Source organism: Monomorium pharaonis, chromosome 4 (genome assembly GCF_013373865.1).
Source record: "Monomorium pharaonis isolate MP-MQ-018 chromosome 4, ASM1337386v2, whole genome shotgun sequence".
NCBI classification, from domain to species: Eukaryota; Metazoa; Arthropoda; class Insecta; order Hymenoptera; family Formicidae; genus Monomorium; species Monomorium pharaonis.
The window spans coordinates 17702439-17729888 of NC_050470.1; the positions used below are offsets into that span (position 1 = coordinate 17702439).

The following is a 27450-nucleotide window of genomic DNA, read 5'->3' on the forward strand; positions in this document are numbered from 1 at the left end:
CGTTCGCGGTTCAATATAGTTTGTATTTATCACTGCACCTGTTTGAATGCGACTCTCGAACGCTGTATCTATCACTCGCCACATGAGTTTGTTCGCGTTATTACTAGTGCTCGCGTAATTACCACCTACATGCACGAAACGTCTTTGTAATTGTGTCTTTTCACCTTCGAGTCGCGCGATCTTCGCCACTAACGATTGTCTTTGTCCGACGGCAAGCCGAGGATTATGCGCTTTATGCGGCTATGTTCCTCAAGCTGTTGTATAATCTCGTCGCATCGCTGCAACCACATAAAACACTCGCCCAAAGTAGTGACTCCATTTGCTTGCTCCAACAGCTCGCGTTCCACTTGCTCGAAATTATTCTCCATTTTTATCACTGTTGTCTTTTTATCACTGTTTTAAAACAACACCATACAATCTTCAACAGGACACTCGCATGTAGTTTCGTAGCACCTAATGCAGAATCGAAATTTGTCTTGAATTTCAAACTGCATTAGCTTGCTTTGTCTTTCACACCGAATATAAAAACATATTTCCTTCTCTTGCTCAGACAGAACGTATTCATCCTCATCATTGTTCAAAAGATTTGGAAATTCGTGGTAAGTACGCAGCATTTTCTCTACATAGGGATTCTCAGTATCATAAGCAAAGTGGGACGTTATTGCTATCACTTCGATATACCTTCCAACACCTGCTGGTATTTCAATGAGGTGGTAACAGCATTCCTGAGTCTTTTCTACGATTTGTTTTGCTATATCATATTCATTATCATCGGTGTCAACCGAATTGAGTATCTCTCTATATAATTTATGCTTCATATGATGAGGCCAGTTATGAACAAATTGGTCGTGTATGTAAACTTCCTGTATTACGGTGCGTTCATGCGTTCCGCGTATACCGAGTTCTCACGTAGAAATTGCACTGGTGATATTCTCTGCACATCCTTTCGTTTTTCGGAATCATCATTATTGTTAAGAACATAAATGGCATCTTCTACGATATCGTCATTCATGTTGTAATAATGTAGTTTTTATACTAAGAAGTCTCTACTGTGCGCACACTGAACACAAATTGCACTGAATTATTACTCCGGATTGATGACGGTTTCAACTTGCACTCGGATCTTAAACTTCGCATCAAATGCGATATTATGCGCTTCCCGACCGCTTATATATTTTTTATAACTCTTCATTTTCTTTGTCTTAACATCGGTGCTTGACCTCTGCAAGATTTGCATTATTTGAATGTGCGATTCTGAATGATCTCATCAAGAAAGTATCAAATGATTTATGTACGTGCCTAAAACATATTTTATTACAGCAGCCGTACATCGGCGCTTGATCTCTCAAAGATTCACATTATTTGAATGTATGATTTTCGTATGATCTCATCAGTAAGTATCAAATGTACATGCCTAAAACATATTTTATTACAGCAGCCGTACATCGGCGCTTGATCTCTCAAAGATTCACATTATTTGAATGTATGATTTTCGTATGATCTCATCAGTAAGTATCAAATGTACATGCCTAAAACATATTTTGTCACAGCAGCTGTATATCGGCGCTTGACCTCTCAAAGATTCACATTATTTGAATGTGTGATTTTCGTATGATCTCATCAGTAAGTATCAAATGTATGTGCCTAAAACATATTTTGCCGCAGCAGCCGTACATCGGCGCTTGACCTCTGAAACGTTGGTCATCCTTGAATGTGTAAAGTTTGAAATAGTGATTGTCCCCTTTACTGAGATGTGTGAAGAAATATGTGATTGTCCCCTCTACTGAGATGTGTGAAGGGCGTGCAATATAAGAAGAGTTCTGACAACGGTATCACATCAGTTAATCAGCGGAATACGGACGGTAAAGTTCCAATCTTGCATTAGTTAATTAAAAGAAGTCGGAGTTTCCCCTGAAAATGAACTATTACGTTCCGATTCAGCAAAATGAAACGTGTGATAAACCGTAAGTATTTCTTAAATTAATTAAATCAAATTTTGTTACATATTTAATTGGATTTTATTTTTTATATCTTGCAACATTTTTTCTTTACAGAACAATGTCGCAGCCGCGTCATACTCCACGCATTCTGGGGAGGAGATTTGCTTTGACGGCTACATTCTACAAATATTTGGATATAGGAATCAGTGTGGGACTTGAGCCTTTTGTAGAGATGATTCTTGGTGACAACAAGGACAATGAGATACCGCTGTCACGTGATACCTGGGTAATAATGATTGAGAAACGGACAGATATCGAGCAACTCCTGCAGTCGACAACCGCTACATCGTTGTGGTTTAATGATCTTTTCATCGAAGTCGTTAAAATACGTAACGAGAGTATCATAAAATTCACTTTAAATGACAAAATTATGTACATGAAACCATCGACTGTGCAATTTTTACTAAATCTTGAAGATGTTATCAATAATGCATATTTTAAGTTATGGGATGATATGCATATAGTAAAAGAACGATATAATCAATTTGTAAACTGTTTGCGGCGAAATAATATTCATAACAAGTGTGATGCAGTCAAATTGTTAAATGAAATTTGTGTAAAAACTTCGCTCGTAGATTGCGAACTGATGGTTTATGCATCAGACAATATTGTATACGACGCGTTACAAAAGGAATAAATGAAAAAATTTATAAATAATATAATTATTATAACTTATTTTCTCTCTTCCCTATTCCTTTGCGGTATAATGGCGTGCGCAGAACCGAGTAGGAGGTACATAGATAAGATGGGTGGGAACGCATGTATGTAACTGCATATGAAAGAACGCAACGAATGAAAGAGAAAGAGCGAGAGAATGATAAAACTGTATGGCTGGAAATATCGCGTACGGATGAGAGAGAGAGAGAGAGAGAGAGAGAGAGACAGATTCGGAATAGAGGGAGAGAGCGGGCACCGCAGCGATGGCTGCTACAACAGCGGCGGGCGGCGGCGGCGGCGGCGGCGGGCGGGCGGCAGTGGCGGCGGTCGCGGACCCCGATTCCCCCTCTCCCGCTCCCGGGTCGCGGACCCGAAAATACCGCGTCAGCAATTTCCGCACCGCGACCGCGGACCCGAAAATACCGCGTCAGCAATTTCCGCACCGCGAGATCCTCCTCCCCGCGCCTACGGGTACCCCCCGCACACCCGCACCCCCCTCGGAGCCCCGTAGTTAGAACCGGCCTAGTATTAACTACTAATTTGGTTCAACAAAATTAAATTTTTGCTACTTTTAAAATCAGAGACAATAAATTTCAATAAATGATACATTAAAATTTAATGTATCATTTATTAAAATTTATTGTCTCTGATTTCAAAAGTAGCAAAAATTTAATTTTGTTGAACCAAATTATTTCTGTGTCATGTTTTTGATCTCTCCAATTTAATTATTTATACAAACATAAATTATATCTATCTATTCTTTTAATAATTAAATAATTACTAAGTTTATTATTTATCACTGCTCGTTTATCGTGAAAATTTACTAAGTTTTTTTGTTGTGATGTATATTCTGATCTTACTGATTCAATGTAGACTAAGATTTATTTCTAACTGTGATTATTCTTTGATTTGTTTGATAGTATTATTATGTATGTATGTGGGTGTGTGTTTAAAATTAAGTGTCAGGTTTATGGGTATAAATTAATATAACATGTTAATGTAGCATATAGTTTTTTTAGAAATTATATAACATTAAATTTTGTACTTTTAAGTAAAAACAATAAAATGTTCTATTATCGTTATAATTCACGATTATATATATTTATTTGTCCTACTTACAAGGGAACCTCGCGAACTCGAAAATTCTGATTTTAATGAAACTTGGCATAAATGTAGAGAGGGTAAATACATGAATTTAGAAATTTTTTGTAGCTGCCCAAAAACGGTTTAAAGGGGTGAAACTATCCTTCAAAGATTGAGACATTTTTCGTTTTCTCGATGTATCTCGTAAATTAAACAAAATATTAAAAAATGTTTTATACAAAAGTTTTACAATAAAAGTACTTCTATCTAACTACAGTAACTTAAAAAAAAATTTTTTTAAACAATTTTTTTTAATTAAAAAAAATTTTTTTTCAAAATTTTATTAATGTAGTTAGATAGAGACATTATTACCATAAAACTTTTGTATAAAACATTTTTTGATATCTCCAACACTTTTCGAGATATATCGGAGAAAGCAAAAATCTACTCTACTCAAACTTTCCAGATTTAACCCGATTGCCCCGTAGCAGACCAGATAGTGGGGAGAGACAGAGCGCAGTAGAGTGTGAGATGGTGCACATATTGCGCCTGCGCTCAACCAGCTGATCTCTCGGGAGCGTCCCAGATGCGCACAATAATAAACGGACACAGCAGGCTGAGTGAAACGGACACAGTAACAAACGGACACAGACCAAACGGACACAGTAATAAACGGACACAGTAACAAACGGACACAGACCAAATGCGCACAGAGCGAAACGGACACAGTAACAAACGGACACAGACCAAATACGCACAGAGCGAAACGGACACAGACCAAATGCAATCCATGTACATTGCAAGCAGAGTAAAGTCCACATAGGTTAGCGACTTGGACGGGATGGGTGCGGGAGGGGGGCCAAAGGTCCCCCTTGCACCGCCGTGTGTGTGTGTGTGTGTGTGTGTGTGTGTGTGTGTGTGTGTGTGTGTGTGTGTGTGTGTGTGTGTGTGTGTGTGTGTGTGTGTGTGCGCGTGCAAAGCATTCACTGCATCACATGAATTTGCGATTTTCCGTGTGTGCATTTGGTCCGTGCGCATGTGCAGTGTGCGCATTTGGTCTGTGTCCGTTTCGCACTGTGTCCATTTCGCTCTGTGCGCATTTGGTCTGTGTCCGTTTCGCTCTGTGCACATTTGGTCTGTGTCTGTTTGTTACTGTGTCCGTTTCGCACTGTGTCCGTTTGTTACAGTGTCCGTTTCGCACTGTATCCGTTTGGTCTGTGTCCGTTTGTTACTGTGTCCGTTTCACTCAGCTTGCTGTGTCCGTTTATTACTGTGCTCATCTGGGACTCACTCGATCTCTCGGCTATCATCGGAGAGCAGCGTACGACATACGGGCGTACGGCTCGAGTCCCGAGCCTCAAGATTCTCGAAAAATTGCCTTGCCACGCGTTGACGGCTGACGCTATAACGAATTGATGCGTTTGATGCTATGTATTTACGTAATAATTTATATAATTTTATACACAATATTTATTATAATGTTTGCACTTATAATACCAAAAAAATTAATATGACATAAATAAAACTTTTTTCTGAAAAATATCAAAACTATAAAATTTAAAAAATGCAACGATTAATACATATATTAATTAATAAATTATGTTAATGAATAATTATACAATTAGTCAAGAATATGATGTCGGAAATACGTTGTAGGATGGATTAATGACTGACGTAATTAATAGGTCACAAAATGACGTTATTATTACGTCTTAATTTGATAACATGACGTCCGCGACTTTAAATGACGAATTATTGACGTCGTATTCACGTCACCTTGCTACCTGGGAACATATTCGTTGTGAAATTCATATAGACACGTCTTAAAAATATCCAGGATACACATGCCTATGTAAATCGGCTTATATAATTTCACCTCGAGTTTTCTAAGTTCAACGGCGATTAAATTTTCTGCAAAAATACTTCGACTGTGAAAATTCGGTTTCGCAATCATTGCCTCGGTACCATACTGCCCCACCCATTTCATCAACAACTTAACGTCAACATGATTGTGCACATTCTCCATTGTTTTACCAAACACCGCATTATTCATCAACTTATACAAGTTTTTTTCGAAATCATTTTTGGCGAGGGCCTCGAATTGCGTGTTTAATTCTATTTACAGAGCCATGTAGATTGAGCAAATTTTAACACGCGGTGTATCTTCGCGATACGAAGGCCGTGACGCGTGCACTGTTGCAGGTTGCATGTTACGGTAATGGATGACGTAACGTTTCTTATCATAGCCCTAGATTACACCGAGCACTTGGTACGCGTATCAAGTAGTGAATTTAAGCTGATCAGCCAATGATTAAACACATTCACTAGTTATTTACTGATACGCGTACCAAGTGCTCGGTGTAAACTAGAGTATAGGTCGCTAGAAATTTATATTCTCGTTTGCCAGGTGGTTTATCGCATGTCGGGTAGAAAAGTAGGTCAGTGTGCTCGTCGTGAAGGTCTTGAGGATACTCGAGATCAACTTCGAGAATGTATCCCGCTGGTGAATCAGGAGCAATCGCAATTACGTCAAAATTCGAGACGTCTTCGACCCATTGAAATTCTCCATAAGGGTGACGCATCGCCCAGCCATACAAATTATTAACGTCGAAATACATAAGATTTAAGTTTATTTAAGGTTTCAATAGGTCGTACGTCTGCATGTATTTGTTGTTAGTCTGCGCATATCTGCCTAAACATTGACTGAGACCACCACGTATACCACGCTCGATGAACATTACCATGTCAATGTCAGTAAGCAATTCGAAAGTAACGTTAGTATATTTTAACATAGCGTCCTACGTATATCCGGGGAGAGTGTAATAATGCGCGGAATCGGAACCGTAACTTTTGATACATTTATCGCGGAAATTTTCAAAAATGTCGGCTAACAACAACACATCCGTTTTCAAATATAAATGGCTGTATTCACCCAACGTTCGAACGGAAAATCGCTTGACATACTTGGCGTGCGCGTAATCGCTCTCGGATATTATATCAGAGGTTAGGGAACTATAAAATGATTCGCGCAGTAAACACGTATCCTGCAGTTTGTCCACGCAATCACTGTACTTGTACGGAAATACACCTTTTCATGTCAATAAATCGAAATTCTCGTCAGATAAGTGTAAAAATTCGAAACGTACAATTTTTATAAAATATGATAAATGAGTCTTAACATTATGAGCTAATTCTTCGAGTTGTTTCGTGAACCACGTGATGCAATCGCGACCGTGATAAAACCTATACGTGGATAACGCGTCGTCATACTAACATCGCACGTAGTATCCGATGCGGGAGCGTCCCAGATGCGCACAGTAATAAACGGACACAGCAGGCTGAGTGAAACGGACACAGTAACAAACGGACACAGTAATAAACGGACACAGTAACAAACGGACATAGATCAAATGCGCACAGAGCGAAACGGACACAGTGCGAAACGGACACAGTAACAAACGGACACAGACCAAATGCGCACGGACCAAATGCACACGGACCAAATGCGCACACTGCACATGCGCACACTGCACGTGCGCACGGACCAAATGCAATCCATGTACATTGCAAGCAGAGTAAAGTCCACATAGGTTAGCGACTTGGACGGGGTGGGTGCGGGAGGGGGGCCGAAGGCCCCCTTGCACCCCCCCCCCGTGTGTGTGTGTGTGTGTGTGTGTGTGTGTGTGTGTGTGTGTGTGTGTGTGTGTGTGTGTATGCGTGCAAAGCATTGTCCGTTTCGCACTGTGTCCGTTTCGCTCTGTGCGCATTTGGTCTGTGTCCGTTTCGCACTGTGTCCGTTTGTTACTGTGTCCGTTTCGCACTGTGTCCGTTTGGTCTGTGTCCGTTTGTTACTGTGTCCGTTTCACTCAGCTTGCTGTGTCCGTTTATTACTGTGCGCATCTGGGACTCACTCTCCGATGCTAAATACTTCGTGTTGTTGATATGTATACGATGCTTGCTCTGTATCATGTTGTGTCTTCCGCAGCATGCACTCAAGGTTTAGACCACGAAGGGCATTCGTTCTTTGTGGTTTATATTCCGGAAATTTAGCTATTTGTCGGCTTCGGTGGGCAATATGATAGTGTAGTAATTCATCGTCCGGCAGTCCACATCGTGCGATTGCAACCTCTCGCAGGATGGAAAATAGTGCAAACACCTGTAAAAATATAGAAAAAAAAAATTAATTTAATTACTTTTTTTCTAGATCATGAGAATATTCTTTTTAATATAGTATACATACCGATCGCAAATGTTAGTTTTGTGTTCATATTTGCTCAGTTAGCAGCTGATGAGGCGGAGCACATTTTTTATCCAGGCAAAATGACCTACGCTGTCTTCGCGCAGATTTTGCACGTATAATTGACATAGTTCTCTTTTTTGTGGAGAGCCGCAGCGGAAGAATCTTTAACGTTGCCATTTCCTTTTTGATCCCGTAGACGTTGATTGACACAGTGTTGAATCACTCAAATTTCTCAATGTCCTTTAGTGTAACGGGATACTCGACTTCATTGAACTTTAAGACTGTGGTATAATGTGGATACAACAACTCTTTTTCACTATGTCTTTCGGCAGGGTGTAGAGTGGCAACCACTGACCACGCAAAGCATGCATTGTCCTTTGAATTAACGTTCACTACCGCACGCTTCATCATTATTTTTCGCGGTAATGTCACGTGACACTCCGCGTATAAAGGATTGTACTTATTTATATTTAGAGTCAAATTGAGAATTCGTGTTTATACCTTTGCTCGCACGTTTATCACCAGTTACAAACACGCCGTTGAATGCGGTGTTCACTTTTACCCTGTTGTGTTTTTTCTAGAGCGTCCCGCTCGAGCACTATACCGCTTACATCTTCGAGAAACTGTTGCGGTTTAATATAGTTTGTATTTATCACCGCACCTGTTCAAATGCATTTCTGTCCGCGTTATTATTAGTGTTCGTGTAATTACCCCCTACATGCATGAAACGCCTTTGTCGCATTTCTTCACCCTCGAGTCGCGCGATTTTCGCCACCAACGATTGTCTTTGTCCGACGGCAAGCCGAGGACGCTTGATGCGACTATGTTCCTCGAGCTGTTGTATAAATTCGTTGCATCGCTGTAACCATGGAAAACAGATCGGAGTAGTTGATACTAGGCCGATTTTAACTACGGAGCTCCGAGGGGCGTGCGGGTGTGCGGGGGAAACTCGTAGACGCGCGGGGGTATGACGTCACGCGGATCGGGGGGTCTCGCGGCGCGGGAATTGCTAACGCGGGATTTTCGGGTCCGCGACCGGTAGAGGGGGAATCGGGGTCTGCCGCTGCCGCCGCCGCCGCCCGCCGCCCGCCGCCCGCCGCCCGCCGCCCGCCGCCGCCGCCGCCGCCGCCGCCGCCGCCGCCCGCCGCACGCCGCACGCCACCCAACGCCGAGTGCATGAGAATACGTACGCGATGGGTGAGAGCGAGAAAACGCGATGTGCAGTATGCGATAGGTAGTATGCAATGTGTGTAAGTGAGAGCGTGCAAAAGAACGCGATGGATAATATCATGCAATAAGTGTGAGTGAGAGAGCGTGTGATAAGTGTGAGTGAGAGAGCGTGCGAGAATATGTATGTAACGGGTGCGAGCGAGAGCGTGTGATGAGTGCGAGTGAGAGCGATAGCATACAAAGTATAAGAGAATGACGATAACATTGTGGAAAACGGGAGCAAAAGAACGTGAGTATAAGAGAGAATATGAAAGAGAGAAAACAAGTGTATGAAAGAGCGAGAGAGCAGTAGCGCACGGGAATACCAGAGAAAGAGGCAGAGGATAGTATAATGTGTGAGAGTTAGAGCGAGAGCGCGCAAAGTATGATAGAGAACGATAATTGTAAAAGATCGAGTCGTGTCGAGAGAATGGATGGCGAAGAAAGTATCGGGAACGGGAAAATCCGAGGAGAGGCGAATGTCGGGATAAGAAAAACGTGAGTTAGATTGCACTGGAGTATATTTTAAAGTTCGTCCGGCTACAGGCTCGTCGCGTGAAAGACTGCCGGTGATCGGTGATTGCTTCCAACGCCAAGAGCGCCCCGTTCGTTGCCACCGAAGGCGCTAGCGGGCTCAAGTACAGTGTTACCACCTTAAACTAACTTAACTGGCTAGAGACATTGGCGCTAGTCTTACAATGATTTTATAATAATCATTTAAAGAGCGCAATAACGGAATGAAGAACAATACGCGTACATAAAAATAATCTAAACTATTTATCGAGGATTGAAGTGTGAGTGAAAGAGCGTGCGGGAATATGTATGTAACAGGTTCGAGTGAAAACGTGTGATGAGTGTGAGTGAGAGATCTTGCAGGAATATGTATGTAACGGGTGGGTGAGAGAACATGCGATGAGTGCAAGTGAGAGCGATAGCATACAAAGTATAAGAGAACGACGATAATATTGTGGAAAACGCAAGCAAGAGAACGTGAATATAAGAAAAAATATGAAAGAGAGAAGACAAGTGTATGAAAGAGCGAGAGAGCGGGAGCGCACGGGAATACAAAAGAAAGAGGGAGAGGATAGTATGATGTGTGAGAGTTAGAGCGAGAGCGCGCAAAGTACGATAGAGAATGATGATTTTATAACAATTACTTAAAGAGCGGAATAACGAGATGAAAAATACGCGTACATGAAAATAGTCTAAACTATTTATCGAGGAATGAAGTAATCCCGTACGAAAAAAAATTATAAGAGAATTATTTAAAAAATATTGAAAAACTTCTGAGAATAATATAGGAAAACTATTGAAATACTATTGAAAAATATTGGAATACTACTGTGTTCTTATTACAATACTATTAGAAAACTACTGACAGCCTATACGTTAAGTATAGTATTATTCCTAATAGTATTTTCGTCGACAACTACTGAATTCTGATACCAAAACTATTTGTGAAATATTCGAACAAAATTTGTTTTTACATTTCAGTGATAAAGAACGAAACTTCTAACAAATTTGTGATGCATAAAAAACATCTTTCGAGTAAATTTTTCCCTGAATTTTCTTGAGCTCTTATTTTTATTTCAACTTTTCCTTTTCCATAAAAAAACTTTTTTTTTAAATATAAATTTTAACTGTAAATACATAAGAAATAATCTATAAAAAAAATGTGGATTTATAATTAAAATGTCTAAAAACTTTAAATTTTTGTAATATTTTTTTATTTTAAATACAATATATAACTTTTTAGTCATATTTTTTGCAAGAAACATATACATGTGTACATATAAAAGAACAAAATTTTAACTCATAAAGAATTACATTAGGATAAATTTAATAAACGATAAATTATTTAATCAATTTCCACTGTATTTACCAAAGGCACGATATGTAACTTATATATATCACTATTTTCGTAAAAGTAGTAATTGCACCGAGGAAAATTATTTGTTTTCTTTGGTCTGGTTTTTCTTTGCTCGAGGTACAGCATTGTTACATTTCTGTCTGACAGCTGCTTTAAAAAGTTTTTGAGTGTCCTTATTACACTCAAATATTGAAAACACATGAGCTGTAATAATTAAAAAAATAAATTAATTTTTAAGAAAATTTTAAAAATATGTTAACAAAAATAACGCAATAGTAAAATAAATATATATATATAATATTTCTTGGTTGTAAGAAAACGCAAGACATAATATTAAATTTATAAATTATTTATATATAAGATATAGTCGAGGCATGAAATTCGTCCATAATTTTTTAGGTAAATTTAATTTATTCTTTATTTGATACTTACGGCGTCATTAATACTTAATCATATTTACTACAGTAGTGCAGAGTGTATGTTTCTTTTTCAATATACTTTCATATTAAAAAGAAAGATATGCTTTGAACTAATGAAAATAGTATGGCTAGGCATCAATGACGCCATACTATGTATGTACACGGACCTTCAATGATAAAAAGAATTTTCCCATTGGACGAGAAAAAATTCACAAACTAATTCCAAAAAGTACAGACAATTATTTAGTCTACATTTTTATAAATGTATCTTATTATAGGCTGCTTTCCTTTTAGGGAACACAATCGACACAAGTATCGTTTTATCTTTGTTACTCATTGAACATAAAAAAAGATAGAACGATGCATGTGTCGATTGTGTTCGCTAAAAGAAAAGCAGCCATATTCTATTATTAATATATGCGACAAAATTTTCAGAATTTTAAATACTATAGATTAATGCAGAATGTTTTAAATTGCATAATATGTCTGATGCGTGATTATATAATAAAAAGTATTAGTAAAATCAAAAGAGTATAGGTTGTTGAACCACGAGATCTTCGTGTTTGAACAACCTACAATGTTGAAGTTAATTAATCTTATCAATAATATTATACTAACTCTAACAACATATTTATATAATTTGTTATATTAAATTTAATTACATATATAATTTATGCTATTTAAATTATAAATTTTATTAGAATAGTAATATTTAGTATTACAGTCTCTTTATTAACAATAAATTTATCCAGCTTAATTCTTGAAAAACGCTGTAAAAGTTAGAATTACCTTCAATTGCCTCAAGACGTTTTGGAATTAAACGTTCTTTAGGTGTTATATTTGCTCCTTTCATAGTATTAGCAATTTTTCCCGTTAAACTACATGATGCCAGTTCTTCTTTAGAAAAAACTACTGATAGTAAATCGCATGTGTATTGCGAAATACTATTTCTGTTACAATTTCGAAGACGACTAGCACTTACAAGGACACCTGTTTCACCAAGATCAATCATTTTTTCCTATGAATAAAAAAAAAAGATCAATTATTTTTGTACACAAAAAAATGTAAAATAAATATATGAAAATTATACTTACATTATTAGATTCTTTATTTGATTCCATTTTTAATATGTTATTTGTAGTATTTATCTCATTTTTACTTTTCTGTAAATATATTTTAGAATCGTAAATATAAATCTTAATATCTAATCTTAAATATAAATTAAATTCTCTATAAATGTAAAAATATGACATTATATTATACATAAATAAAAAAGTTAAAGCTCTAGTAATAGATTATTTTATTATTTACAATGATAAAATAATTAATCTATATTTAACAGTTAAATGAATATAATTTTTAAATAGTTAAGACAGTTAAAAAAATATTTTTTTATACAAGAAATTAATTTTATTTTGAATCTAAATAAAATATAAGAAACTCGTTATTTTTTAAGTTTAACATTATTTTAAAATAAATAAGATAAATTGATATTTCTATAAATAAAAAATAATATTTACTTTGAAGTCAGTGAAATCAACTTTGTCGTTAAGTTTCTCTGTTTTAAGAAGTATGTTCTCCACCAAATTGTTTATTCTCGGCAAATCTAAAAATTACATATAAAACAATTAGAACATTAACAAATTAAAGAGTGAATATGTGTAGTGAATGTATAATACGATTTCTCCTAACATAATATATACTTAAATTTTTATATATAGTTGATATGTAATATATTTCTATTTATATGTAGTATAATTAAATATATTTGAAATATATTTAAAAAATATATATAGTATATAGTATGTAAAATATACAATTTTATACAAATAAAATACGTACTTTCAATACAAGAAAGTGATATACGCAATGCCATATTTTCCTTTTTTAAATCATCATTTTCTTTCTTTAAAGTGTCGTTCTCTTGTATTAAATGCTGCGACATTTTTGAAGAGCTGTCATCATCTGAAGATTGTCCACAATCTATCTTTAAATTTAAAAAAAAAGATAAAATATGTAAATATGCCAAAATATTATATTATTTTTAGCAAACGTATAAATATCTTACTATACATACATATTTCATTATCTTTACTTCGGTCCATAGTTTTGAGGATTTGGTTTCAGTAATTCCACGTTTTATTCCACTTTTTTTGTATTTCTGCTTTAAAAAATAGAAATGGAGCATAAATAAATAATATAAATAATTTAAAAAAATTAATAAAGTGCAGTAAATGTATATCATATAATAACCTTTTTATTCTGACTATTCTCTTTTTCATCGTCACTCCATTGTTTTTTACACATTGATTTCCTTTGTCCTTTAGTTGGTTCTAAAACTCCATATGTTTCTAGATTGTCCCGTTGTTCGCACATTTTAGTCCATTCTTAAAATTAAATATTTTTAAAATAAAATATTGTACCATAAAATGTGTAATCCATACCAAAATCAAAGTATATATATTTATTATATTTATTTTTTACTAGACACCACAGATGCTTTGCGCGCACTATTTAGCATTTTATTCTCTACTTTTTAAAAATAAATTGCAATGATAATTCTATAGATAACCATCTATACAAATTATTATTTGCTAACTCCGCAATGATAGTCACAAGTTCACAAAGTTAGCATAATAAGAGAACCAATCAGCATTGCAGAAAGGCTCTCACAACATGCAAAGAGAAGCGGAAGAAATAATTGAAGGTAAAAAAAAATAAAATAGATATTTAAAAGATAATAAAAACATTTTTGATATTTTGTTTAGTTTACGAGATATATCAAAAATATCCAAAAATCTCAACCATGAACGGTAGTTTCATCCCTTCAAACTGTTTTTGAGCCCAAACGGAAAATTTCTAAATTAATATATTTACCCCCTCTATTTCTCATTTACGTCAAGTTTCATTAAAATCTGAATTTTCGGGTTTGTGAGGTTCCTTTATTAGTACATTAAAAAAATCGATGTGTTCATTGAAATAATAAGTTCATGTCGTATATTATTTTATACTGTAAAAAATAAATATATTTATATTTGTACATATGCATACCACCAAAAGAAAGTATCTTTGCCGCAACTATTTTCCAGTCACACGTTCGTACTCTTTTTTTCATGATTGATGCTGGTGCAATGTCGCAATCAGGCCATTTTATTTCAATTTCGTTTTTATTTTTAATTATATTTAAGTATTCCTCTTCATCATTTATTTTATTTTGCAGCCAGTCTTCATAACCAACAGCAATTTTTTTATCTTCATTAACGAATTCCAGTAAAAGACACTTATTATTATCCATTTTGCTCTATAGAAAATACTTATTTAGATGCTGTAAACATGCACATACATATATACTTTACGTGTGTATGTGTGGTAAACTGTATATTAAAAAATAAACATATGTATATATATACATATATATATATATATATATATATATATATATATATATATATATATACATATGGTATAATATAGATATTTTTAATAAAATCCTCTCTTCCTTTTTGACATTGTGTCGTTAAAAAATTACAATATATCAATTTTTATAAACACAAAATGCAAGATTAATTTTACATAAAAAATATCTCGGCACGTGCAATTTCGAAATTTTGAATCGGGTACTTACTTCGATCTTTATTATCCTTTACTTCCTTATCTTTCGAGAGTAACGGCTCTTCAACTTGTTTTTTACCTCTGTTGTTTATTGTTTGTTTATTGGCAAAATTCGTCAGATTGATGTTTTAGACTATTAGAGTTTAGACTATTATTATCACTCGTCTGTATCTATCTCTATCTATCACTTATATTTGTGTAACACACTGAGGGATTCCAAAAAATATAATCGTCGTAAGTAACGTACGTAATGCTGTTTCTTAAGATTATGAGTAACACGCAATCCTTCACTGACAATGCAACACTCAATCCTTCTTTATTAACAAGCCGATGTACTATTACGTTGTTTGTTGCCGCGCAGTTAAACGTTACCGTGTCATGTGCATAGACGTCGGATACAGGCAATAGACCAATCACAGCGACCGAAGTGTAAGCTAGTGTAGAGGGTGTGTTCTGTTTCACACATGATATGCATGTTGCATCATGCGTGAAACGGAACGCATCCTAGCACTCTCTACACTAGCTTACACTTCTAGTCCTTCGGATTTCGGTCGCTGTGTGATTGGTCTATTGCTGTATCCGACGTCTATGCACACGACACGGTAACGTTTAACTGCGCGGCAACAAACAACGTAATAGTACATCGGCTTGTTAATAAAGAAGGATTGAGTGTTGCGTTGTCAGTGAAGGATTGCGTCTTACTCATAATCTTAAGAAACAGCATTACGTACGTTACTTACGACGATTATATTTTTTGGAATCCCTCAGTGTGTTACACAAATATAAGTGATAGATAGAGATAGATACAGACGAGTGATAATAATAGTCTAAACTCTAAAACATCAATCTGACAAATTTCGCCAATAAACAAACAATAAACAACAGAGGTAAAAAACAAGTTGAAGAGCCGTTACTCTCGAAAGATAAGGAAGTAAAGGACAATAAAGATCGAAATACCCGATTCAAAATTTCGAAATTGCACGTGCCGAGATATTTTTTATGTAAAATTAATTTTGTATTTTGTGTTTCTAAAGATTTATATATTGTAATTTATCAACAACACAATGTCGAAAAGAAAAAGAGGATCTTATAAAAAATATCTGACAGACGATTCTGAAGAAATTCCTGTAACAACAAAATATTCTCGTCTATTAAGTGCAAAAAAAGGGAAAATAGGAAAACAGGTAAATTCATAATTATTGTTATATGGTTGTCCTAATATTTTGTACTTCAGTATTAAATATGTATAGATCCTTATATATAATTTTAATTATTAATGTTATTAATATTTTTTAAGACATAATTATTTTTAGTTAAATACATATGACATAATTTACAAAATTCTATCTTTACACATTTTAGTGTAATGTAAGTGAAAGTGATAATTGAAACAATGAAGTTAGGACCATGGCACAAGCTCTTCCGTAAGGCGATACATCAAGTGATCTTACATACTGATCTTAAACTTTGACTTGTACTTAGCCCTGCATTTGGCGCAATATCTGTATTGGATACTCGTTTAGGCTAAATGCATCACCGTTTTCACACAGTAAACATTTTTTTATTAATCCTAATATTCGTCAATTGTTTTTTACTATTTTAAAGTTTAATATAAGATTTATCAATCAAATAGAAATTTTAAATTATATGCACATTGCGACCATTTGTGAATAAAAAAATATTGTGCTTAATGCAGGATTAAAAATAAACTCAAGTTAACACACAAAGAAATCCTTAACTTAAGAACATACGTTAAGGATTTCTTTGGAGAGCATCCCAGATACGCATAGATCGAAACGGACACCAATCAGAACTAACTGAGTTAGTTAGAATTAGGATAAATTTATAGAATTTGATTAGTGGTCTCCGTTTCCATCTGTGCGCATCTGGGACTCACTCTTTCTTTGTACGTTGATTTAAGTTAAATTTTCAATATGAGCTTAGGTTTATATAGAGTATTCAACGTAACGTAACGCTTTATGGAAAAGCTTGTGTGGTGGCCCTTAGTTTTGTATACTTATATATATTTGAATTAGTAATGTCAAATTACAACTGTATTAACTGTAAACATCAACTAATTACACATATATACATTTGTAGATGGATCAAGAATGTGATCATGAACAAAATGATGTTATTATCCAAGAACATTCTTTCCAAGAATCTTTCGAAAAAGAAAATCTGAATCACCATTATTCTGGACTTAACAATGAAAATAATAAGTCTAAAGAAGATGAAAATGAACAAGATTATCAATCTGAAAATGAATCTGAAAATAATGATTGTTTTGATAATAAAAATGACAATAATGAAATGTATTATTTTGACGATAATGGAGAGCTTTATGAAGATGATAATAGTTCTGATAGTGAAGAAAGTGAGAACCATGATGAATATCAAGAATACTCACAAGTAACTTTACAATTTTATTTATTTCTAACAAAAATATGCAATATTATAATTTATCATTTAATGAAAAAAGAAATTCGATATTCTTTGTCTGTAAAGTATGATCGAAAATATAATTATATTAGCAGACACTCCGTAAATACATATTTTCTTGCAGGAACCTACACGATTGTCTATATATGAAGGATGTGATTTAAGTAAAGAAGAAAGTCAATTGATGATAATGAGTATGGCAATTCAAAACAAATTGACTGATTCTGCATTACAAGCTTTACTTCAAATTATTGATTCTCATTTGCCTTATAGGGTATATTCCTCAAAGTATCATTTTCTACAATTTTTTCCAAAGGTAGTTTTCTGTAAATATTATTTTTGTCCAACGTGCTTTATTATATTGACATTTCATTGTGATACTATTACTGAATGTAATAACTGTCGAAAACGTTATGAACAAAACCAATTACAAAGAAATTTTAACTATTTTTATCATTTTTCATTGAAGTCGCAGTTGATCGAGTTATTAAAAACTAAATTATTTACACAATTTAGAAAAAATAGTCTCATTGAAAGTGATATTGTAGATGGAAAACTTTATCGTAAGTTAAAAGAACAAAAAGTTATATGTGATAACGATATTACTATTCAGTGGAACACAGATGGTGTAGAAATATTTAATTCGTCCACATACACTATATGGCCGATTCAAGTATGTATAAATGAATTACCATATCGAGTTAGAAGAGATAACATTTTGCTTTGTGGATTATGGTTTTATAACCATAAACCACCAATGGATTTGTTTCTTCGTCCATTCATAGACGAACTTTTAGAATTAGAAACAAATGGATTCTGGTGTGTTCCATATAAACACAAGGAACCCATACTCGTAAAAGTTTATACACTTCTTGTAGCTGTAGATACAATAGCTAGACCACTTATTCAAAACATGAAGCAATTTAATGGTGCATATGGATGTTCATATTGTTTCCATAAAGGAGAACAAACTTTAATTGGAAGAGGTCAAACACGTATATATTCTGGTAATAAAAGCATGTTACGAAACATAAAGCAACATTATAAACATATTGAAAGAGCTAATAATGAAGGAAGACCAGTAAAAGGTGTTAAAGGTCCTTCAGTAGTAATGCTTTTAAGTACATGTCATATTATTCATTCTTTTCCACCAGAATATATGCATTCAGTTTTATTAGGCGTGACAAAATTATTTGGAAGTCAAACATTGTGGTTTGACTCAGTTAATAATAATAAAGATTGGTACTTAGGCTTAAAAGTTACTGAATTCAATAATAAATTACTAGCTATACGACCTCCTTGTGAAATTACAAGAACGCCACAATCTGTGAAAAATACAAAATAGAAAGCAAACGAATGGAAATCTTTCTTATTGTATTATTCGCTTATTTGCTTGAATGATATAATGCCACGAAAATATATTAAACATTGGTTACTATTTGTATATAGCATTTATATTTTTTCCAAAACAAAATTTACAGATAACGAGTTTGATAAAGCGAAAATAGCACTTTATGAATTTGTTTTAAATGTCGAGTTACTCTATGGAAAAGAATATATGAAATATAACTTACATATGATGCTTCATTTGCCAGATTATGTGAAAAAATACGGTGCCGTATGGGCATGGTCAGCATTTCCGTTTGAACACTTTAATGGTATAATAGCAAAGATGTTTCATGGAAGTCAATGTATACCACTACAAATTTGTACAATTTATTCCAGAATAAGATATATTAAACAAAATTCAGATATCTTTAGTAGGTCTAATTGTAGTAGACAAGGAAAGAAAGTGTTTCAATATATAATGAAAGAAACTAAAATTTTAAAATGTATAAAATATGGAGATGATTTGAGAATATTTGGGAAACCTGTAAATATAACTTTGTCATTGTCTCAAAAACTGTTGATTGAGGAATTATTACAGCAAACAATTACACAAGAAGTAAAATCATTTCAAAGATTTTCTTATAAAAATACTCTTTATCATAGTTACAAAATTCTCGTCTTATTAAAAGAAATAATAGTACAGTTCTATTAAATAATAAAGAATTAATAGTAATTTCAGATCTAATCTTAATTAATACATCAGAACTACAAGAAATATACTACGTTGTCCTTGGTAAAAAATTACAAATAATGGACGAAGAACTTTATAAACACAAATGTATATCAACAAAAATGTTGTCATTTATAGCACGTGAAAAATGTTTTCATTTATAGCACGTGAAACAAACAATGATATTTCTTGTTTTCCATCAAATTTTGATAAAAAATGTTGTAATGTCCTTTATAAAGAAGATAAGTTATATATCGTGCCTTTGGTAAATACAGTAGAAATTGATTAAATAATTTACTGTTTATTAAATTTATCATAATGTAATTCTTTATGAGTTAAAATTTTGTTCTTTTATATGTACACATGTATATGTTTCTTGCAAAAAATATGACTAAAAAGTTATATATTGTATTTAAAATAAAAAAATATTACAAAAATTTAAAGTTTTTAGACATTTTAATTATAAATCCACATTTTTTTTATAGATTATTTCTTATGTATTTACAGTTAAAATTTATATTAAAAAAAAAAGTTTTTTTATGGAAAAGGAAAAGTTGAAATAAAAATAAGAGCTCAAGAAAATTTAGGGAAAAATTTACTCGAAAGATGTTTTTTATGCATCACAAATTTGTTAGAAGTTTCGTTCTTTATCACTGAAATGTAAAAACAAATTTTGTTCGAATATTTCACAAATAGTTTTGGTATCAGAATTCAGTAGTTGTCGACGAAAATACTATTAGGAATAATACTATACTTAACGTATAGGCTCTCAGTAGTTTTCTAATAGTATTGTAATAAGAACACAGTAGTATTCCAATATTTTTCAATAGTATTTCAATAGTTTTCCTATATTATTCTCAGAAGTTTTTCAATATTTTTAAAATAATTCTCTTATAATTTTTTTTCGTACGGGATCACTTACCGGAAAAGCAGCCCCATGCCTCAGCTCAGGAACTAGTCCATAAAAGAACAAAAACTACCACTACACTACTAACTATCACTACACTGAAAATTACTACTAAAATTACTATTACTATTACTACTAAAAACTACTAAAACTACTATCAATTAATACTATAATTATAAAAAATAATGTTAGAGGAGAAAGTCACTCTTCCCCCTCTTCGGGAGAGTTATTATTTCCCTCGTCCTCCTCCTCCTCCTCAAAGTCTGATACCCCCATGTAGTCTATATTGGGGACTGCAAGGGGTTGGAGGACCTCGCGGGGGTCACTGGCACTGTCACTGTCACGGTCACGGTCACTGTCACTGTCACTGTCACTCTCTTCTCGATCGGAGACTTCGCGAAGGTCTATAAATTCATCCACTACTTCCCCTGCATCTTCATCAGCGTCTACAATTGCCAAAATGCCCGGAATGGGCGATGCGGGGGGTGATGGAATATATACATGCATGATATAAGTGCACGACGCGATGCACACCGTAAAAAACAGTGGACGACTAACATAGAGAACTGAGAAGACAGCACGCAAGTCGCAAGAAAGCTTAAAAAAGCTGACATATCGAAATGATAGGCTTCAGAGAAAACGGGATCACATATCTCAATCATGACACGATAACCCGCCTTAATCTTTTATACCTGCATGCACCTTAACGAAGGACCACGTTTACGAATACGAATATGTCTATGAAACTACATTGCATAGTATTGAACTGGACGCTAATATAGAGAACTGAGAAGACAGCCCGACAGTTGTGCACCTTAACGAAGGACTACCAAGCAATTCACAATATCGAATAAAAAATTAATAGTTTTTGCCTTTCTTGTTCATTCTCATTCTCTCACCCTCATGCGATCTCTATTTTACATACGGTTAGATGGAAGTATGAGATGATGGCATGATAGAGAACTCGAGCAAGAGAACGTGAGTAAGAGAAAACATGAATAAATATGGTTTTATTTTATTTCCGTTGATGCGAGAGCGTGACATCATGCAGATCGGAGGTGTCTTGCGGCACATCACTTTCATTTTCAGATTATATTTTATAAACATAACAGATTTTATTAAACATTTAAAAGGAAAAGTAAAGAAAACATTTTATTTTTGAAAAAAATTAATCGTTTGAATGTTACATCGAACGGCTGATTGGGAGGAGATTACGTTTCGCAGGCACGTTCGTCACCATGGAACAGCTGAGCAAGGAGGAGGAAATCGCTCCTCCGAGGTCTGCGTTCGCCAGCATCACCATGATGCTCTTTCCCTCTTATGTACTGCGGTTTTCATGATTTCTCTTACACTCGTTCGTACATGGTCATCTCCGTCGACTTACATGTTATCTCTCGCTCCCACCTGTACGCAATGTCTCCAACCGTACGCTCATACTGTCTTATCATTCCGGCTCTCTCATCCACTGTATTCACTGTATTTTTCACATGCGATCACCTATTAACATACATGTGTTTCCATCCATCACACCTTATCTATGTACCTCCTACTCAGTCCTATATGTACCATATTACCTCTAAAGGAACAAGAATTGTGGAAAACAATTTCGAAAAATTAAATTGTATTTAGAAAAATGTGTATGATTCATCAAAGATATAGTCTTATAGTATACTCTTATGCTATCTAGTAAGAGATATAGTCTTAATGAATTTATATCAGTCAAAGTAAAGAGCACATTAAACATGAATCGAACGTATTATACATCAATCAAATACATCCACCAACCGCTAAAGAAGCATAGAAGAGAGAAAATAAACTAAATAATTATTTATAATCATTTTCATTTATTTGTCACGCAAAACGTTATACAAAATATTATAATACAAATCATAAGCAGTTATTTACTTCTGTGAGACAAGTTTTATCATATTTTTTATGCAATAATTTTACAGCATCGCTTTTATGAAATTATTCGTTTGACATTGCAGCGAACAGCTGATTGGGAGGCGATCGCGTTTCGTAAGCGCGTTCCGTGGAGAACACCTGAGAGTGTTCATGTGAGACACGCGTTTGACTAGACGCGGAGTTGAGCGTAAAAAGAATAGTCGCTTGATAAATTTTACTGAACTGCATCAAACATCAAACATTAAACCACTATCATACATCTATGTTTGCTTTTCAATTTATTCTTGTTCTCTCTCTTTATCCCATTCGTTACGTTCATACATGGTCATCTCCATCGACTTACATGATATCTATCGCATGATATATACCACCCATACGCGATGTTTCCAACCGTACGCTCATACAGTCTTATCATTCGAACTCTCTCTCTTTCATCCGTTGCATTCACTCTTTATCTCTCAGTCCTACATAAACCATATTACCTGCTAAGAAAACAAAGATGGTGAAAAACAATCTCTAAAAATTATTTATAAATATTTTGAAAAACATGCAACACGTAACTTATCATATCCCTTACAAGAATTTATCTCAGTCAAAATAAAGAGCACACGAATCAAACATATAATATATCAATCAAATCACATTATATCATACATATCAAATCACGTTGTATATCTATTGAACCGTTATCTTTGTGGATCAGTACAGCCAATTATAAACGGACTGTGCAGATTTGATGTGCGAGCAAAATTCAAGAACTATCGATACCAGCGGTCCTAGCACATCTTCGGTTTGAAATTACATGCAAACGTTTAAAAAAAATGAATGCAATATGAATTGTAAAGAATAAAATTTTAAAAAAGCAATAATGTATTAGATTATTACATAAACCGATACAATATAAACAACAAACCGATACAATGTATTACATAAACCGATATAATATAAACGTTAATGATTTCTCTATTAAACTACATCAAACATCAAACATTAAACCACCATCATACATCTATGTTTGCTTTTCAATTTATTCTTGTTTTCTCTCTTTCTCCCATTCGTTACGTTCATACATGGTCATCTCCATCAACTTACATGATATCTATCGCATGATATATACCACCCATACGCGATGTTTCCAACCGTACGCTCATACAGTCTTATCATTCGAACTCTCTCTCTCTTTCATCCGTTGCATTCACTCTTTATCTCTCAGTCCTACACAAACCATATTACCTGCTAAGAAAACAAAGATGGTGAAAAACAATCTCTAAAAATGATTTATAAATTGTATTCTGAAAAACACGTATAATTTATTATATTCCTTACATTATCTCAGTGAATTTATCTCAGTCAAAATAAAGAGCACATAAATCGAACGTATTATACACCAATCAAATCACATTATACATATCAAACCACGTCGTATATCTATTGAACCGTTATCAAACCGCATGGTATCGAACTACTATTGAACCGCTATTGAACCGTTATCTTTGTGGATCAGTACAGACAATTATAAGCGGACTGTGCAGATTCGATATGCAAGCAAAATTCGGGAACTATCGATACCAGTGGTCCTAGCACATCTTTGTGTGAAATTACATGTATTACGCTCAAAAAATCTGAACGCAATACAAATTGTAAAGAACACCAATACGAACGGCTAAAAATTTATTATCGAGTTGAAGACAGTTTGCGTTATCAACTGTACTTTACTTCTGAAGTGCTCCTGTAATTAAGGACATATTTTGGTAACTTTTAAATCATCTAAAATTTTTATAACTACCACAATCGAATGTGTATCGAATCACTTTATCTATCATCTATCAAACATATATCGAACCACTATTATATTGAACCGTTATCAGACCGTATCGTACAGCTACAGAACCGATATCAGACCGTATCGTACAGCTATTGAACCGTTATCAGACCGTTTTGTACAGCTACTGAACCGTTATCAGACCGTTTTGTACAGCTACTGAACCGTTATCAGACCGTTTTGTACAGCTACTGAACCGATATCAGTCCGCATCATTAAATTTTTAACGAATAGATCCCACAGACTTCCCGATGGACGAAGCCTCTGCCCCTGCGCTCCGGACTATTTTATGTTTCTTTATAAAGTCGAGATCTAGTATCCCGTCGTATTCCCAATGGAATAGGCTTCGTCCATCGGGAAGTCTGTGGGATCTATTTGTTAAAAATTTAGCGATGCGGACTGATATCGGTTCAGTAGCTGTACAAAACGGTCTGATAACGGTTCAGTAGCTGTACAAAACGGTCTGATAACGGTTCAATAGCTGTACGATACGGTCTGATATCGGTTCTGTAGCTGTACGATACGGTCTGATATCGGTTCAGTAGCTGTACAAAACGGTCTGATAACGGTTCAATAGCTGTATAATAGTGGTTCGATATATGTTTGATAGATGATAGATGAAGTGATTCGATTGTGGTAGTTATAAAAATTTTAGATGATTTAAAAGTTACCAAAATATGTCCTTAATTACAGGAGCACTTCAGAAGTAAAGTACAGTTGATAACGCAAACTGTCTTCAACTCGATAATAAATTTTTAGCCGTTCGTATTGGTGTTCTTTACAATTTGTATTGCGTTCAGATTTTTTGAACGTAATACATGTAATTTCACACAAAGATGTGCTAGGACCACTGGTATCGATAGTTCCCGAATTTTGCTTGCATATCGAATCTGCACAGTCCGCTTATAATTGTCTGTACTGATCCACAAAGATAATGGTTCAATAGCGGTTCAATAGTAGTTTGATACCATGCGGTTTGATAACGGTTCAATAGATATACGACGTGGTTTGATATGTATAATGTGATTTGATTGGTGTATAATATGTTCGATTTATGTGCTCTTTATTTTGACTGAGATAAATTCACTGAGATAATGTAAGGGATATAATAAATTATACGTGTTTTTCAGAATATAATTTATAAATAATTTTTAGAGATTGTTTTTCATCATCTTTGTTTTCTTAGCAGGTAATATGGTTTGTGTAGGACTGAGAGATAAAGAGTGAATGCAACGGATGAAAGAGAGAGAGTTCGAATGATAAGACTGTATGAGCGTACGGTTGGAAACATCGCGTATGGGTGGTATATATCATGCGATAGATATCATGTAAGTCAGTATGGAGATGACCATGTATGAACGTAACGAATGGGAGAAAGAGAGAGAACAAGAATAAATTGAAAAGCAAACATAGATGTATGATGGTGGTTTAATGTTTGATGTTTGATGCAGTTCAGTAAAATTTATTAAGCGACTAGTTCTTTTTACGCTCAATTCCGCGTCTAGTCAAACGCGTGTCTCACATGGACACTTTCAGGTGTTCTCCACGGAACGCGCTTGCGAAACGCGATCGCCTCCCAATCAGCTGTTCGCTGCAATGTCAAACGAATAATTTCATAAAAGCGATGCTGTAAAATTATTGCATAAAAAATATGATAAAACTTGTCTCACAGAAGTAAATAACTGCTTATGATTTGTATTATAATATTTTGTATAACGTTTTCCATGACAAATAAATGAAAATGATTATAAATAATTATTTAGTTTATTTTCTCTCTTCTATGCTTCTTTAGCGGTTGGTGGATGTATTTGATTGATGTATAATACGTTCGATTCATGTTTAATGTGCTCTTTACTTTGACTGATATAAATTCATTAAGACTATATCTCTTACTAGATAGCATAAGAGTATACTATAAGACTATATCTTTGATGAATCATACACATTTTTCTGAATACAATTTAATTTTTCGAAATTGTTTTCCATAATTCTTGTTCCTTTAGAGGTAATATGGTACATATAGGACTGACAAGGGAACCTCGCGAACCCGAAAATTCTGATTTTAATGAAACTTGGCATAAATGTAGAGGGGGTGAGTAGTTAAGGCTAAGCCGGTTCTAACCCTGGTGCTCCGAGAGGGGAGCGGGTGTGCGGGGGGAACTCGTTGGCGCGCGGGGGTATGACGTCACGCGGATCGGGGATTTCGCGGCGCAGAATTGTTGACGCGGGATTTTCGGGTCCGCGGCCGCGGTGCGGGAATTGCTAACGCGGGATTTTCGGGTCCGCGACCGGTAGAGAGGGAATCGGGGTCCGCGACCGCCGCCGCCGCCGCCGCCGCCGCCGCCGCCGCCGCCGCCGCCGCCCGCCGCCCGCCGCCGCCCGCCGCCGCCCGCCGCCGCGGTGCTCGCGCTCTCCCTCTGTTGCGAATCTCTCTCTCTCACCCGCGATCTTTTTCAGCAGCCATCGCCGCGGTGCTTGCGTTCTTCTTCTACAATGAATTTCTCTCTCTCGCTCATACGCGATATCTTCAACCATACAGTCTTATCTCTTTCTCTTTCGTTGCGTTCTTTCATACGCAGTCACATATATACGTTCCCGCCCATCTTATCTATGTACCTCCTACCAAGTTCCGCACGCCATTATACCGCAAAGGAATAGGGCAGAGAGAAAATAAGTTAGAATAATTATTTATGAATTTTTTCATTTATTTATTTCATAACGTACATATACAATATTTGCCTGATGTATAAGTTTACAATCTACGAGATTTTTTCATTTATTCGTTTTGTAAAGCATCATATACAATATTGTCGGATGCATAAGCCAATAACTCGCAATCTACGAGACACGTCTTATCATATCTTTCATGTAATATCTTTACAGCATCACTTTTATTAGTGACATGATTTTGACGTAAAATAGTAACAAATTGTTTATATTTTTCGCTAACAACATAAATATTTTGATGCAATTGATAGCATACTTGTTCAACACAATCTTCCAGTTCTAATAAGAATTGTATGGTTGATGGTTTCATATACATACTAGTATTATATAATGTTAACTTTACAATATTTTCTTTACGTATATTTACGAGATCTATAACTAAATCATGAATCAAAATTCTTGAAGAAGGTACAGCTGCCTGCATGAGTTGCACAATATCCGCACGTTTCTCGATGAACGTTTTCCATATCGCATAAGTCAGGTGTAGGTGACCTATGC

At 34.9% G+C, this 27450-nt stretch overlaps 2 protein-coding genes across 2 annotated transcripts; one reads left to right on the plus strand and one right to left on the minus strand.

Moving 5' to 3' along the window:
• Positions 1-10955: 10955 nt before the first annotated feature.
• On the minus strand, positions 10956-15217 carry LOC118645184. The gene is made up of 9 exons (XM_036285797.1): positions 15104-15217; positions 14530-14730; positions 13732-13865; positions 13556-13639; positions 13321-13465; positions 12999-13084; positions 12573-12641; positions 12268-12496; positions 10956-11263 (listed from the first exon to the last, which is right to left on the minus strand). Exons 2-9 carry the CDS (start codon positions 14591-14593, stop codon positions 11139-11141), a joined length of 936 nt encoding a protein of 311 aa, XP_036141690.1. The 5' UTR covers positions 14594-14730; positions 15104-15217; the 3' UTR covers positions 10956-11138.
• On the plus strand, positions 15206-19345 carry LOC118645183 (variant-silencing SET domain-containing protein-like). Its single transcript, XM_036285796.1, has 4 exons — positions 15206-15977; positions 16125-16274; positions 17191-17502; positions 17657-19345. Exons 2-4 carry the CDS (start codon positions 16155-16157, stop codon positions 18875-18877), a joined length of 1653 nt encoding a protein of 550 aa, XP_036141689.1. The 5' UTR covers positions 15206-15977; positions 16125-16154; the 3' UTR covers positions 18878-19345.
• Positions 19346-27450: the final 8105 nt, after the last annotated feature.

Bases quoted from the DNA above. Each gene is read 5' to 3' on its own strand.
- LOC118645184 (XM_036285797.1), bottom strand. From the start codon at position 14,593: ATGAAAAAAAGAGTACGAACGTGTGACTGGAAAATAGTTGCGGCAAAG. The intron at 12,642-12,998 runs GTAAATATTATT...ATATATTTACAG, and splicing joins TTGATTTCACTGACTTCAAA to AAAAGTAAAAATGAGATAAA. The intron at 11,264-12,267 runs GTAATTCTAACT...TAATTATTACAG, and splicing joins ACGTCTTGAGGCAATTGAAG to CTCATGTGTTTTCAATATTT.
- LOC118645183 (XM_036285796.1), top strand. From the start codon at position 16,155: ATGTCGAAAAGAAAAAGAGGATCTTATAAAAAATATCTGACAGACGAT. The intron at 16,275-17,190 runs GTAAATTCATAA...ATACATTTGTAG, and splicing joins AAGGGAAAATAGGAAAACAG to ATGGATCAAGAATGTGATCA. The intron at 17,503-17,656 runs GTAACTTTACAA...ATTTTCTTGCAG, and splicing joins AATATCAAGAATACTCACAA to GAACCTACACGATTGTCTAT.